This window comes from Balaenoptera musculus, chromosome 16 (assembly GCF_009873245.2).
Source record: "Balaenoptera musculus isolate JJ_BM4_2016_0621 chromosome 16, mBalMus1.pri.v3, whole genome shotgun sequence".
In the NCBI taxonomy this organism is placed as follows: domain Eukaryota; kingdom Metazoa; phylum Chordata; class Mammalia; order Artiodactyla; family Balaenopteridae; genus Balaenoptera; species Balaenoptera musculus.
The window spans coordinates 52,136,345-52,150,585 of record NC_045800.1 but is presented as its reverse complement, the minus strand read 5'-3'; the positions used below and the strand labels follow the sequence as shown (position 1 = coordinate 52,150,585).

Below are 14,241 nucleotides of genomic sequence, written 5' to 3'. Positions count from 1 at the left end.
TATAAACTTCAGGGGTTGTTTCACAAACCTTTTTTGACACAAATTCATTTTACATCATAACCCAGTATATATTTACTGAATGAAACTATATATTTACAACCCAAGGCACACGTGTGTGTATATTTAAAATTCAGATTAAAGATTCATGAAACAGTACTTTCTCTTAGGACATATGATACTCTCATATTTTTTTTCCAATTTTTTGTTTTGCTTTTTTTCACATAGTATTATGTGAGCATTTTTTATATAATAAATATTTCTTGAAAACATTTTAATGGCTACATGATAATACATTATCATGTGACTATGATATCATTTATTTAATGGTTTCCTGTTGTTTGACATTGATGTTGTTTCCATTTTCCCCTATTAAACAGAGATACTATTGTAGTGCAATTTATTCTTGTGTTTAGATCAGTGTCAGCACTAGAAGGATGGTTCTTAAAGGGTGTGTGCTTTTTAGAGATGCTTGATGTGTATTGTTGAACTGTCAAACATGTTCATACGGTAAACATTAATGTGGCTCAATCCGATTGGCTTCACCATGTGACTGTAAGCAATTGTACATGTAAAGATAGCATCAGTCAGTGCCTTAATGAGAAATTAGCTCTGAGAGTGACTTTTCATAAAAATAAAATATTTTTGATGAAGTGGAAAATAGTAACTCAGTAAAAACTGAACAATTCGATTTTACAGTAAGCTATTTTTTTAAAAGTGTGGTTGATACAGAATATGACACTGTGTCCATATTTGCAGTTAATTCAAGTGCAGATTAGTCATTGGTTAATTGACTAGAAATGTGCATCAAACTCATGGTCCAGGAGGCCGTCCCATAAACGTAGGCAGGGGTTAGTTTCTTCTCAACACCTTGCATTTATGAGAAACAAAGCAATTGCTGTTATCTGTATAAGCCTTTTATAACAACCTGCTCTGCAGATTGTGGGATTGTTTTGTTAGCTGTATTTGTTGCCATATCATAGTGCCTGCAGTATCCTACTCTGGATAAATATACCACGCATATTGGTCACACCAGTGGAATTGTACTATTATGATGTTATTTAGTTTAGTTTTTTTTTTCCCCCTGAACTATTCTCCATCCCAGAGGTAGATGCTGATGGGTTCTTTGTCTTAGAGATATAGACTCATGAAAATTAAGCAACTCACACTAATTATGCCTGTGCAGTAAATGCTTACTTAAGTCACTATTATTCACGTTGATAGTTTTTATGTTTTTAATTAATTTGTATTGGAGTATAGTTGCTTTACAGTGTTGTGTTGATAGTTTTTAAAAGCAGTTAACTGATCAACTTAGAAAAGTCATTGAACTCCTTATTTCAGAAATTGCTTATTTATAATTTATATTTATCAGTCAGATATCTTCCCTAAGTTCTCTGAGATCTAGAGGCACTATTCTGAGATCTAGGGATTCCTTGGAATCAGATTCCTGGTCCTCAGGAATCCTTGGAAGCTTTGATTGGGTTCATGTGAATTACAGACCAGAATTCTTTGAATCTAGTTATACTAGGGATCCAGTCCTGTCTTCTATCTCTATAGTGATGTGTGGAGCCTTGCTTTTAATGTAGAACATTATATTTAAGACATACATGAAGATCAGATTATTATTTTATTGGTCTTTAATGCAGCAGCAGTTAAAAGTAAACTAACATTCAGTTGTATTTATAATATGCAAGACTGAAATTATTAAAAATAATTTCTACTTCCTTTATAAGGGATTACATGCAGCTAAACCTTTTTAGATCTTTGGAGTATGAATATTAATTGCGTCAAAAAGTCTTTTCAGTATTTTATTTGGTAAGATTCTTCAAGTGATTCCTTTTAAGGGTAAGAAGATTATATACACTGTTCTGTGGATATGAATATTTGTATTAACTTGCAAACCACTTCATCAAGAAAGTATAAATCTATTAAGAATATGTTTTCATTTTATAGAAATATATTAAAATAATAATGCCTAGAAAAATACAACAAAAGAAAAGCAAATACCGTTGGCTGCTACCCAGTCATGGCAATTCCTTGGTGTTGTATGTGGTCTCTGACACCACTGTCCTGTCTTTTTCTTGTCTCTGCTTTCCCATTATGCCATTGGCAAGGAGTTGAGAAGTTAGTCCATTACTTCTCTGACAAAGCGTGGTACAGTACAATTTCAGATTTTTTCCTACCACCTTCTTCACTGTAACTTTTTTCCCCCCAGTTTGCATGATGCATGTCAGAGCCTGCATGAAATTACAGGCATGTTACAAATGGCTCCATTACCATCTTCCTTTTAACCTTTGAAATGTATTTAATAATGATAATAAACTTGTATGTATCAAGAAAATAATATTAGGTCATTCCTGTATCTGTTATGCAATAGCATTTTTATGCTTTAGAACATTTTCTGCTTTCTACCTTACACACTTTGACTTATTTTTACTCCATCAGGACTTGATATTTCTAGCTGCTGTCTTACTATTGGTGACTTTAGAACAAGAATGTTTACAGAAACTTCCTTTGTATGTTTACAGATATGACTATTTTTTCTTATGTTAATGCTAGAAATCTTTGAAGTGCTATGAAATGGTGAAGGTGAAGAGTTTTTGTGATGAGTGCTAATTTGCATTTCCTTGTGTTCAGTGTATTTCCTCCAGTGGGTCTCTTGGAACCACTTTTCCCTGGAAATACTGCTTCACCATGTGGCTTGAATTTGGTGTCTGAGAGTTATCCTCTGTAGGACAGATCAGCTAAGAAGGAAATAGGACATTATCTAGGAAAGTTAATACCTGAATGTTGGTATTGAATCTGTCTTTTGAGTTTTTAAAACAATCATCTGGCTATATTGCATATTCTGAAAGTCTGTGAACTCATTGGACTTAACCCAAATATCACAGAATGATAAAACTTTAGTGCTGCATTTTAAATTCTCTGTCAGTTCAAATTCTGGCTTTGCCATTTACTAAAGTCTGTGAATTTGGAGATTCTACTTAATTTCATTTAACCTCAGTTTACTCATTTACAAAAAGAAGATAGTACCTTCCACCTAGGGTCTTGTGATAATTAGAGATTATGCATGTGAGCGTAGAGTTTGGTTATCTACCATTGGAAAGAAGGGAAACCCTTCTTTTACAGTCTAGAGTATAATATTTCTCAAGTATTTGTAATGTGTCAGGCATAATACTAAGCACTTTATATGCATGTTATCATTTGTGATTTACAACAATTCAATGAGGTGTAGGTACTATTATCCTCATTTTACAAGTTACAAAATTCCATCTCAGAGTAGTAAGATAATTTACCCAATATCTCACTGATAGAGATAGAGCCAGAACTCAAACCCAGATCAGTCTGACTTCAAAAGCTCAGTGATTCAATACTGTGTTGTACTAGCTCCTTCATGTAACCACATGTAAATTTTCTCTAAATGTTAAAGTGCCTTGCATGTCCTAGCTCTGGTTTATCTCCAGGAGGGCACTTGAGGAATCTTGACTTCTGTGTCATCTCAGATATGCCTCCTGTGGATTTAAAACGTATAGATATGACTGACATTATTGAGATATGTATTTGGAGCCTAGAAACCTTGCAATCTGTAGCAACTAGTTTATTATAATACTATTATAGAACTTGCTTTCCCCCCCCCCCACCAAGATGTAGTTACAAAAGGGCAATGGCTTGAATTAATCATTTTCACACCTTTTAATAATCGTAAGTGACATTTACTGAGCAATTTTGATGTGCTCTGGGAGGTTCTATCCTAAGTGTTTTACATGTTATAATCATTTTTAATTATTAGAATTAGAAATGGAAAATAGTTGAATGCTTGTTAAGACAGTTTCCCTAACATATTTCATCCAGAAATGTCGAGTCTCCAACTAAAAAACAACTCTGGCGTAGCTGGTGGGTCATTATGGGAGGTGCAGGTCATAATGGGAGGTGCTGCGTTCAAGCTAACATGTAATGAATCCTTCATGCTATGCTTCTAAGCATGAATCATTTAGTTGACTCCAAACTTATTTAGAGAAAACATTTTTTTAATTATAAGATTTCTTTTCCATCAGTTATTAAGACTCGTTTAAATTAGTGCTGCATCATTGACCTAATAGGGGAGTATCATTTTGCTAGTCTATTACCAAAGAAGCCGTGCTGGAATATACCACTTACCAATATTCATTTATTTATTTATTATCTAGTAAATATATATTTAATCCCTGCTATGTGCCAAATACTGAGGATACCAACTACGACAACAAAAAATGAATAAAGCACGGTACGTGCCTTAAGAAGCGCATAGTCTCTGGTTATCTTTGTAAGCAGCACAGAATAGACATTTAAGGTTATCACTGAAGATGCCTATCAATCCCTTGCATAATTACCCAGTAGTGCCTATTGCTGGCACTCTTGACCTTAACATCTGTAGTCATTGCATCTGAGAATTCTCAGAATAGTGTGCTGAAGTATATGTATTTAACTACTAAAGTAAGACTTGAAGTTGCTGAGTTCAGTTAGAAGCCCTGAGTTCTTTCAGTCTAGGAATGGATCCACATTTTTAAGCTTTAGTAACCAACCTTTCTACAAGTTGCAAGGATGGAGTACTAAAGCTCTACGAATTTGTGACTACAGTTTCCAGAGGTCCCTGCAGTAGTGGGGGAATTCCTTTTGCCCTCTGAGTCTTGTGGGCGGCTGAGGCTATGTAATGAATGGGCTGGTGGGCAACTTCCCCAGAGGTCTTTTTTTGATACAGGGCAATACCTTGTCTTTCATCTTCGAAGCCGGAAACCTGAACTCATCTTAAATTCCTCTATCTCCTTCAAAACTCTTTCAATCATTTCCAGTTTTTTCCCTGATATTCTAATTTTAAACCCTTATAGTTTATCACCTGGGCTGTTAGCAATGGCGTACTACCTGGGTGTTATGCTTAACAGTCTCGTCCCCTACTGTTACATTCCTCACTGATTCCACCAGAGTGACATTCTAAAATACACATTTGGTCTTACAATTCCTCTGCTTAAAATTCATCAATGTCTCCCATCATCTACTGTACAGAGTCAGAACTATTCGGCCTGATGTGAGTTCCTTTATGAGTTGGTCCTTGCCTACACTTTCCTACCAACATTGTGCTTGCCACTTCAGTCTAACAATCTGAAGTTACTAGAACATAATTATGTTCTTTTTTTTTTTTGCCTTTGTGTTTTGCATGTACTGGCCCTTTACCCTGAATGTTCTTCCTTTCTTGTCTTCTTGGCAAACTCCTACTTATCTTAAAACTCAGTTCAGATGTTTGCAATTCTTGGATGCCTTCTGTGACCTCTCTAATCAGGCATATATTTTCTTCTTGCTTCTACATTTTCTTATGCTTGAGACATGGTCTCATCATTTGTCTACCTGACTCTTTCTTATGAGGCCTCTCAACCACAGGAACAGCATTGTGTTCAGGTTCATATTTTCCTACACCTACTACAGTGCATGATATATCAGACATTTTTAAAATGAATGAATGGTTTTGATATACCTTCCTATTGATCTTATTATCCCTGATTACATGGGATTTTTCTTTTTATATTTAAAATTCATTCTGAAAACACCTGTGGTAGTGCAGTAGTAAACGTGGGCAAGATGAATTGTTAATATACAGCTGAGCGTTTAGAATTTGGGGAATTGTACTGCAAGCAGCAAGCTGTCTGAACACATCTTTGCTTTTGCTTGCTAGATGTTAAGAGGCAACTTGTTCTTCTACTTGTCAACAGGTAATTAATGACAACCCAGTCTTTAGTGGGTAACCAGTTTTACACAATCTTCCATAAATCAGGAGTAAGCCTTTCCTTGGTCCTCACTATAGTCATTTCTTGATCTTCTTCTAGAGACAGAAGATCAAGTAGCAGAATTGATTTACAAACTAGTTTTCAAATAAATAATAAAACAAGACATTTATTTTGGGATAGGGAAATTAAATTTTTATTTAAAATAAACTTTTAATAAAAATATAAAATCTATATTATTCAGCATTTAGAAACCACTGATTTATTTAATGTAATTAAATGATAGTATGGACACTTTTTGTATAGTTGGTCAGTCTAACTCCTCTCAGTTAAAAGACTCAAAATTTTATTATTTTTTAAAAACCTGATTATTTTCTAGTTCTTTAGTATTTGTTATTGAGCTTTATTGCCTTTAATACAAGCAGAACATCTTTCTGACATGACACTCTGCTGTATTTCCATTTAGTTCTCTGGTAAGCAGTGGTCATTTGGGTAATATAAGTAATCAGAACAATGCACATGGATAATTTATCTACAGTTCATAGTACCCCTTTTATGGAGGTTTGATTATCTTAATAATCAGTTTAATCTTACTTAGAAAATTATACCTGTTTATGCTTTGAGCTGGTAGCGCATGTTTATACCGTTTTTTTCCTTATGGGCAATAGACATATTACAATAAAATCATTTTTTTAGATTGTCACTGATATTTTCAAAGGTCTTAAATTGTTTTAAGATTTTTAACTCAAGACTAGACTATCTTACTGTTTTTAAAGGTGAAAAGAGGTAAAAGGAAAATAGATCCCCATTCAATTAACCGTTTGATGTTGCACTTTTCTCCTCCTTGGTTGCTTTTTTTTTTCCCCTTAGGTAGATTTTGGTTTGCTTAATAGGGCCCTGCTTTATATTTTTACTGATCTTTCTAAAGAATATATCACTTTGGCATGGCCAGTTTTTTCTAGGGAATCCCAAGGAGAGTCTTGAATAAATTCCTTGATGATTTTAGTACCTCTAAATCATCTCTATGGTGATAAATTGTGAAAATGCCCAGTGACTTTAACTAGAACATTTATCTTGAAGCAAAAACTGAGATGACTTATTTATTTTAAATATTCTAAGATAAAAGTTTAATGTAACATATTCTGCATGGATTAACTTTGAGTAGTCATTTTCTTGATTTTTATTATTCTTATAAATAGCAAGTCAACCCCATGCCATCATGACCAACCATCCCTCCATGAGGTGGTGACCTTTGTTCTCAGTCACTTGTAACCCCTCCATAATCTAATCCCTGATTGCTGACTCTGGTAGCCATCGTCCAGTGCTGGTGAAGCAGGTGAAAAAAGGAGCAAAACACAAATGATGCAACATAAATAGATTCACCCTTTCTTTTGGGGAAATTAGAGATACTGTGTAGATTTGTTTGTGGATTAGCATAGTAAAAAAATTATTAGTAAAATATGATCTTTTAAAAACATTCATGTTTCAAAGCCCTTTGCCAAATTTTTTGACATTTTCAGCCCACATCATTTAATAGAACGTATATATGAGTGTGTGAGTGTGTGTGTGTGTGTGTGTGTGTGTGTGTTTAAACATTTAGAGCAACTATTCCTGTATCATGATATGACCAATAGGCTCTGCCCCATAAAATTTTAACTGTTTGGGCCATTGAAAGATAACTTTAAGATTCATATTTCTTTACTGAATGTCCCAAAGTAATGGAAGTTGTATGTTTCCTCTGATTTGTATAGAATATAATCACACAATAAGCTCCAGAGAAGTGTGTGCAAGGCATGTGAGCCTTAAGAACTTTACTTTTTATAGGCTTCTGAGCTTTAGTTCAAGTTACAGGCAACTTGAAATCTGTTTTAATCTCAGACATCATTCAGAAGGCTGGTTATTTTTAGTTTTATTAATGGACATTTGCTCTTGGGGAAGGTAAATCTGTTTTTCACATATCAGCCATAAGAGAACCTTGGTTGATCCCTCAAATGGCAGTGAGACAGAACAAATAAGCTGTGAAAACATTTTATTCTGAAATTTTTCAATAAGAATATTAAAGGTAGGTTAACATTAGCTAAAGATGTTGACCTATTTTTTTTTAAGTTATTAGAATTTCACATTAACTGAGAATATAATCTTCATTCTAAATTGTTTGCCTGCTGGTAATTTTAATTCTCAATAGAGGTACAGCACCTGACACTTTGAAGTTAATGCTTCCTCTGGTGAAGTGTATTGAAGTGGTATAGAGCTTTCCTTAAAAAATAAGCCTTTAAAATGGGTAATATTCTGAAGGTCATAGTTGCTATCTGAATGTTATATGGAGATTAAACCAAAGGGCTCTAGAAATCATTCTGTCAAGCTCTCTTATATATGAAGTTTTAAATAATTAATGAATCAATTAAGGTAGGAATCTTTTTTTATAGTAAATCAGTACTTTAATATTTTTCTTTTCTCCTGTTTGATTTTGGATCTTGTTTAGTGTTTACTGCCCATACCATTTTTTGTTTGCATCATCACTCTTGTATGTGTCTCATGAATTACTTGAATATTGCAATTTATTTTTTAATTAAAAAACCCCCACATGCTTCTCATATTAAAACATAATAAGTACCAACACAGCCTAATTGGAACTTATATTAATTCTGGGTGTTATTTCTAAAACGAATTGTTGCTAATGTTGTTTTTAATTCTAATAGCCTCAAGTACTACAGCCTTCCAGCAGCCTTCCCAGACCCACAGACCACGCCCAGGGAAAACTAGTAAAGCCACAACATATCGAGGCCCACAGTGAGTGCATAATCCAGGGCATACATCAGGCTGTTGCACCTCTGGATGAAAGCTTTACACATGGCTTGCAACAAGAAAGCAGCAGTGGTCTGGAAGACCGGCCTTTTTCATCAAGCCCACAATTCACTAAGGATGTGGTGGAGAGTACACCTTCTGAAGCAGACTTGAACATGACCATGAATGCTCAAGAGCCTTATCATTTGGCAAATAATCAAATTAGTGACATGCAGTTTGTAACCACTTCTCTTCAGACACCTCCCCAGTCAAGTATAGTAGACCAGGCTAAGAGAGTTGGAAGAAATCAGTCTTCACCAGAGGGCTACACATCTCAGCCCAAGTCCTTGAAGCTTTTTAAGCCATCCATCTTGAATTCTGTGGTACCTCCTCCAGTTCCTGAAACGTGTCCAAGTGGGAATCCCACTTGTAAGAAGTCACCAATAACCACACCATGTAATTCTGCAAAACTCCAGCCAACATCTAGTCAAACAAATCTTGCAAATAATCCAAATCCAAAAGCGTCTAAGCTCCGCCCCCCTGCTGGCTCTTTCAAACAAAAACAAATAAGCAACCCCCGACTAGAGCCTCAAAACTTCCAGGCCAAGACAAGCATCCCAAGGCCACTAACAAGAAGAAAAGAAATCATGCAGAATCCTAATGACAATTTGAATTCTGGGGATTGTTTGGCCTCTAATCAATATTCTCGTCTTCCTAAACCAAAGATACATTAAGCATAGCCATCACCTGCCAATTTGTTTTTTTTAAAAAACAGTCTGTAATAGCTTTATGTGCAGTTTGCTACTGTGATGGAGGTTCCATTAAAAGCTTGCAAATCTAAAAATTAAAATGTGGAAGCTTCTACTAGTTTGGCTCTTCCATTTTATATCCTGGTTGAAGTACATAGTATTTGAGCATATTTGTCTCAGGTAAACACAAAAGTTTGCTTACCCATTCAGAGGTCTACAGAAGGCTCTAATCATGTTATCCATCCCTCTGCACGTCAGAAAATTCATAATATTCCACTTAGCAGGCAACAAATGTGCTTTGCTGATTTAGTCCTTTTAAGGTCTGTATTAATTGTGGTTGTCAGAGCCTCACCCTTTTTCACTCATCCCTCCTGTGAATATGGTTACTATTTTAACTAAAGATTTGGTGATAACGGAAGATGGTAGTCTGTAAGTAGAGTTCTGGCCAGTGATTTGTATATTTAAAAGGTCTATGCAAAAGCTCTGTGATGAATACAGGAGATCAGGCTTTTATTGGGAAGTTTATGTAAGTTTTATTTTTCTTTGCTATAGTCTCAATATTTATTTACCAGACAAATTCCCCTGGCTAAAAATGTTTCATATTATATATATAAACCAATTATATGTTGCTTTAACATCTTGTTTTACACACACACACACACACACACACACACACACACACCCCATTTGTGTTTGTTTTTGTTACTGAATAAATTTTGGAAAGCTCGAGTGAGGATACATCTTGAAACCTGACATAAAGATGTATTCATTTGTAACATATGTTGGTGCTGGAGTTTTGCTGGTAATTCCATTTTGAACCCTATCGGCTTATGGATCCATGATAGCTGTTTTGAGGTTCCACAGTATATATCTTAAATTAAGTCTTTATTGTAATGTTTATATTTATTGACTTTCTGCTAATATCTGAAGACTGGAATAATGGACTTGAAATGTTTGCACAGAACTTTGATGGGATATAAATATCCCATATATAGGGATTTAAAACTATTTTCTATAGCAAAGCGAGTTAAAGTATTTTGAGTATAATTATAAATTTAAGTAAGACTATCTTGAGAAAACCGGAATTCATAATAGCTGTGTTTTTTTGAGTTTTCCAGGTTTCCCTTTTATGTTGGTGTATGTTTGAATGACAATTTCTTGAAAGTAGATTTGGGAAGAAAAAGAAAATTGGAAAGGGGAAATTATGTTTTATTAAAAGGTATTAAAAGATATTTCAATGGCAATATGTTTATTTATTTTAATGTGCTAGGAAGGTAGCTGTGGAACTGCCAAGGGACCATATGCATTAACCTAATTATGCTGCAGGCCGCTTGTCGGGTGGTTCAGTAAATTTGCCCTCCTGTTTTCCCAAATCATGACATCTCTAGGCTGTTCAACTGTTGCTGCTTTTGTTAGAATTAATGTCTTTCACACAGATAGTATTTACAGTGTCAATTTTTGTTGTGATCAGCTGACCAAAAATTTATCGAAAGGGTTTATGGCCAAAAAATCAGTCACTCAAATTCCTAGGGATCCCTTTAAAACAATGTACATCGCCCCATTTTAGAGGAACAACACAGCAAGTACCCTAGCGGAAATTTGAAAAGAGGTGTTTACTACCATTTGATGCAATCTTCCCTTACCTATAAGGAACCATTTGAGTGAATTTGCCATTCACCGGATATCAGCCATTCTTGGATTTGGTAAGAGGTGAGCAACACAAATCTAGTATCATACTCTCATCTGACAGCACTTCTGCCAGAGAAGCACTAAAGTTTAGAAAGTTTTTCACATAGTCCAGATACCGTTACTATGCTAAGCGATCAGACATATCAGGAAGGCTCTTTTTTCTTCATAGGGACAAGCAGTAATAGCTGAAGCTGTAAGTGGGTACATGTGGTTTTTATTTTGAAGGAGAAAGAAAACTGATCTCAGGTATTGCAAATGGGGTGTTTCCCTAAAGTAAAGCATACTGATTAGGAGGTCTTGGTTTATTTAGAAATTGATATAAACTCTTGTGAAACAATATTAACAAGTAGGCCTTTATCTTTAGGGGAAAATCTTTAAATTTTTACTTTATTTTTAACCCCCTAGTTTGAGGGAAATGTCTTTATTAAAAATGTTGACCCCTGCAATATGTTTATTCTAACCCTTTTCCTGCTCTGTTTTTTATCCCTGATGAATTTGCAGAAATATTAATCCATCAGTTCAATTTCTCTGTACCTTTGTTGAGCCTTAATCTTGGCAGAAGGCTCATTAATATAATTATGAAGCATACTATTACATTTAAGAGAAAAAAATCTAGGATGCTTGCACGAAACAACAAAGTATTTGCCTGCTGTTTTCTTTAAAAACTGCAAGAATATTATGCTAGTCTGCTCCTTAGTAAATGTTAAGTCAGAAATGAGGTGAGGCTGTAGCTCACCTGAATAATCAGAGCTCACTCAGATTTGGCTTGATCTCTCTTTAGTGCTTCTGTAAGTCAACTCTGTGCCAAATCCTCCTGCACAGGAACTCAGATCACTCTTTTCCTTGGTTCTTGTGATTTCGGTGAAGATGGTGGCAGTGTATGAATTCTAAATCCCAAGGAAGAAGTCTTATGGGCATTGGTTAAGTTTCACATTGGTGAAAGAGAAAATAGAGTATGTAGAATTATACATTTGGCTGTTAATGGGATGCATATAAAATTCCTTAAAGACAGCTTGGCTAAGGAGTTAATCAGTACAGGTGCAGATGATTTTAAGGCATTAAAGGATTGTATAGTAATATCATTTAGAATGTTTCTAATAACTGAGACCCTCTAGCATTTTTCTTTTGGAGTCTCATTTTAATTTGTGCAATATTTTCAGGCATATAGACTACTGTTCATTGTATTTATATAGATGTTAGGGAACTTTACTAAGTATTTTAACAAGTAAAAATCTGAATATGAAAGAAAATATCAGATTTGCACTTTAAATGAGCTTAATTGCTTGGAGTTGTGCCTGAAATATCGAAATGCCTCCTATCGGGTGTGGCTTTCTTTGTTGAAATGAATTTCTCTATAATTGTTGCTGTTCGAAGTACAGCCTTTCACAGTTGTATTCTAAGCATGTCACTTTTTCCATTAAAGCACTGAGTTCTTTGAATGTTTCATTGTCCCCTTAAGTATTTTACTCAGATGCATCAGAGAGAACATGGTCCCCCTAGAGCTGTCACTTCTAAATCTTCCTGTAGCATGGATGGTGTAACAGACACAGAGATGCACTCTTCATTTCTGAGCGGAGTTGTCATGATGGTTTCCTGGTCTCTAGGGCACTGAAGATGTAATTTGGAATCACCAAATAGGCTTGCAGTGAAGAGCAGTAAGACTGCAGCATAGTTTCAGTTTACTCTCAATCTTACATAATAGTTTTTGTGTTTATGAATTAGTTGGGGTGGTTATGTTTGCATGCTTATGCACACATTTGAACATTAATTATAGCTGTAATACAGATACCTGATGTTTTTCCTTGGGGATGATGGCCTTGCTATTTTTCTTAATTCTGATGCCTGAATTATATTTTAAAATTTTCTTTCCACACCTCCCTTCAATTTTTCTGCTGCAGCAATTCGAAAGAGTATGTTTGGGTAAATGATTATGATGGTGAGCACCAATCTACAACTATGCTGTTAAAGATACATCAGATGTTTAAACTTTGTTGGGGGAAAGCTACCCACTTTCTCCTTGGTAAACCATCGCCATAACAAAATAATACTGACCCTAAGAATTTAAAATCTCTTAAGTCACTGCTGACTAAAAACAGAAACACCACGATCTTTAATGTCTGCAGTATTGTTTTTCCCATTGATTTAAAAAACCAGTTCAGAGTAAATACTGTATATTAGAATTTGCTTGTAAAATGAATTATAAAAACTGGATGTAAAGTCTCTTTCCTGAAAATGTTGGCATAGTAAATAAAAATAAAGTTCATAATTATAAAAATTTCCTTGTCCTTCTCAACATTGACATCCACAGTGTACTTTTTCTCATATCTTTTTTCCCACAAAGATCTAAAATATTCATTTCGTTGACTTTTTTTCAAACTGTATCATTTCACACACTCCCTTCAGCATACACACCACACTCCCAGCCCTGACTGAGTAAAAGGAATAGGGAATTTATAATTTATTTTATTTTCCAGTTTAGCTGTATGTGATAGACATTGTATAATAGGATATTTGAAGTTGCTGCAGTGATATATCACATTATTACAGAAAATGGTTCCATAAATGCCAGAAAAAGAGTGAATGAAATTTTATTAGTAATAAATGTGATAATGGCATTTACCATGTCGTAAGACACCTATATCAGTTTTAAGGCCCTCTGAGTTGTTAGCAAGTATTCTCTTAGATTAACTCAAAATTTTTCCTTTTTAGTCTTTCATCAAGTGCAGTCATTTGTTTCCCATTATGTTTTTTCCCCACATTTTCCATTCTGAAAATCTTTTTCTTCCCCCACAGAGAAAACAAGTAGAAGTTCTAACTTGTGTTGATCGGGTTTAAGTAATTTTGCTGGGTATCTTACCTATTCCATCACTGTGAGGGCTGCTGGGTGGGCAGAGATGAAGGCCACGTGGTCTCTGCCTCCTGGAGCTGAAGAACCCACTGGTGGTTTTTAATACCGTCTCATCCAGTTCATCATCGTGTTCGGAGCATAACAGTAAAACTCCTCTCCACTCCTTTCATTTCATTCTGGGCTTTAATTCCCTTGTGCTATTCTCATCTTTGCTTCTGTGTTACCTTTCTTGGTTACAGTTCTTTGTTTCCCTTTGAAAACCTGGCCTTTTATAATAACCTGATTTTATTCAAGAACTCCTTTCTCAGCTGTACTGGATAGTCTTAAGTATTCTGCATTCTCTTCCATAGGTGATTTGGTCAAGATTTAATTTTGAGGTTTCTCAGCTATCTGAAGCCGCCTTCCCTTTCTGACTTCAGCC

General features: G+C 35.0%; 1 protein-coding gene across 8 annotated transcripts in view; it reads left to right on the top strand.

Annotated features, from left to right (window-relative positions):
* Nucleotides 1-13,158, top strand: part of CCSER2 (coiled-coil serine rich protein 2) — a 154,251-nt gene extending 141,093 nt beyond the window's left edge. For all 8 annotated transcript variants that reach the window (XM_036828095.1, XM_036828100.1, XM_036828099.1 and 5 more), the window contains one exon: nucleotides 8,450-13,158. In XM_036828095.1, the coding sequence (XP_036683990.1) occupies nucleotides 8,450-9,268 (819 nt within the window). In that variant the 3' untranslated portion in view covers nucleotides 9,269-13,158. The remainder of the gene's footprint in view (nucleotides 1-8,449) is intronic.
* The last annotated feature ends 1,083 nt before the right edge of the window (nucleotides 13,159-14,241 follow it).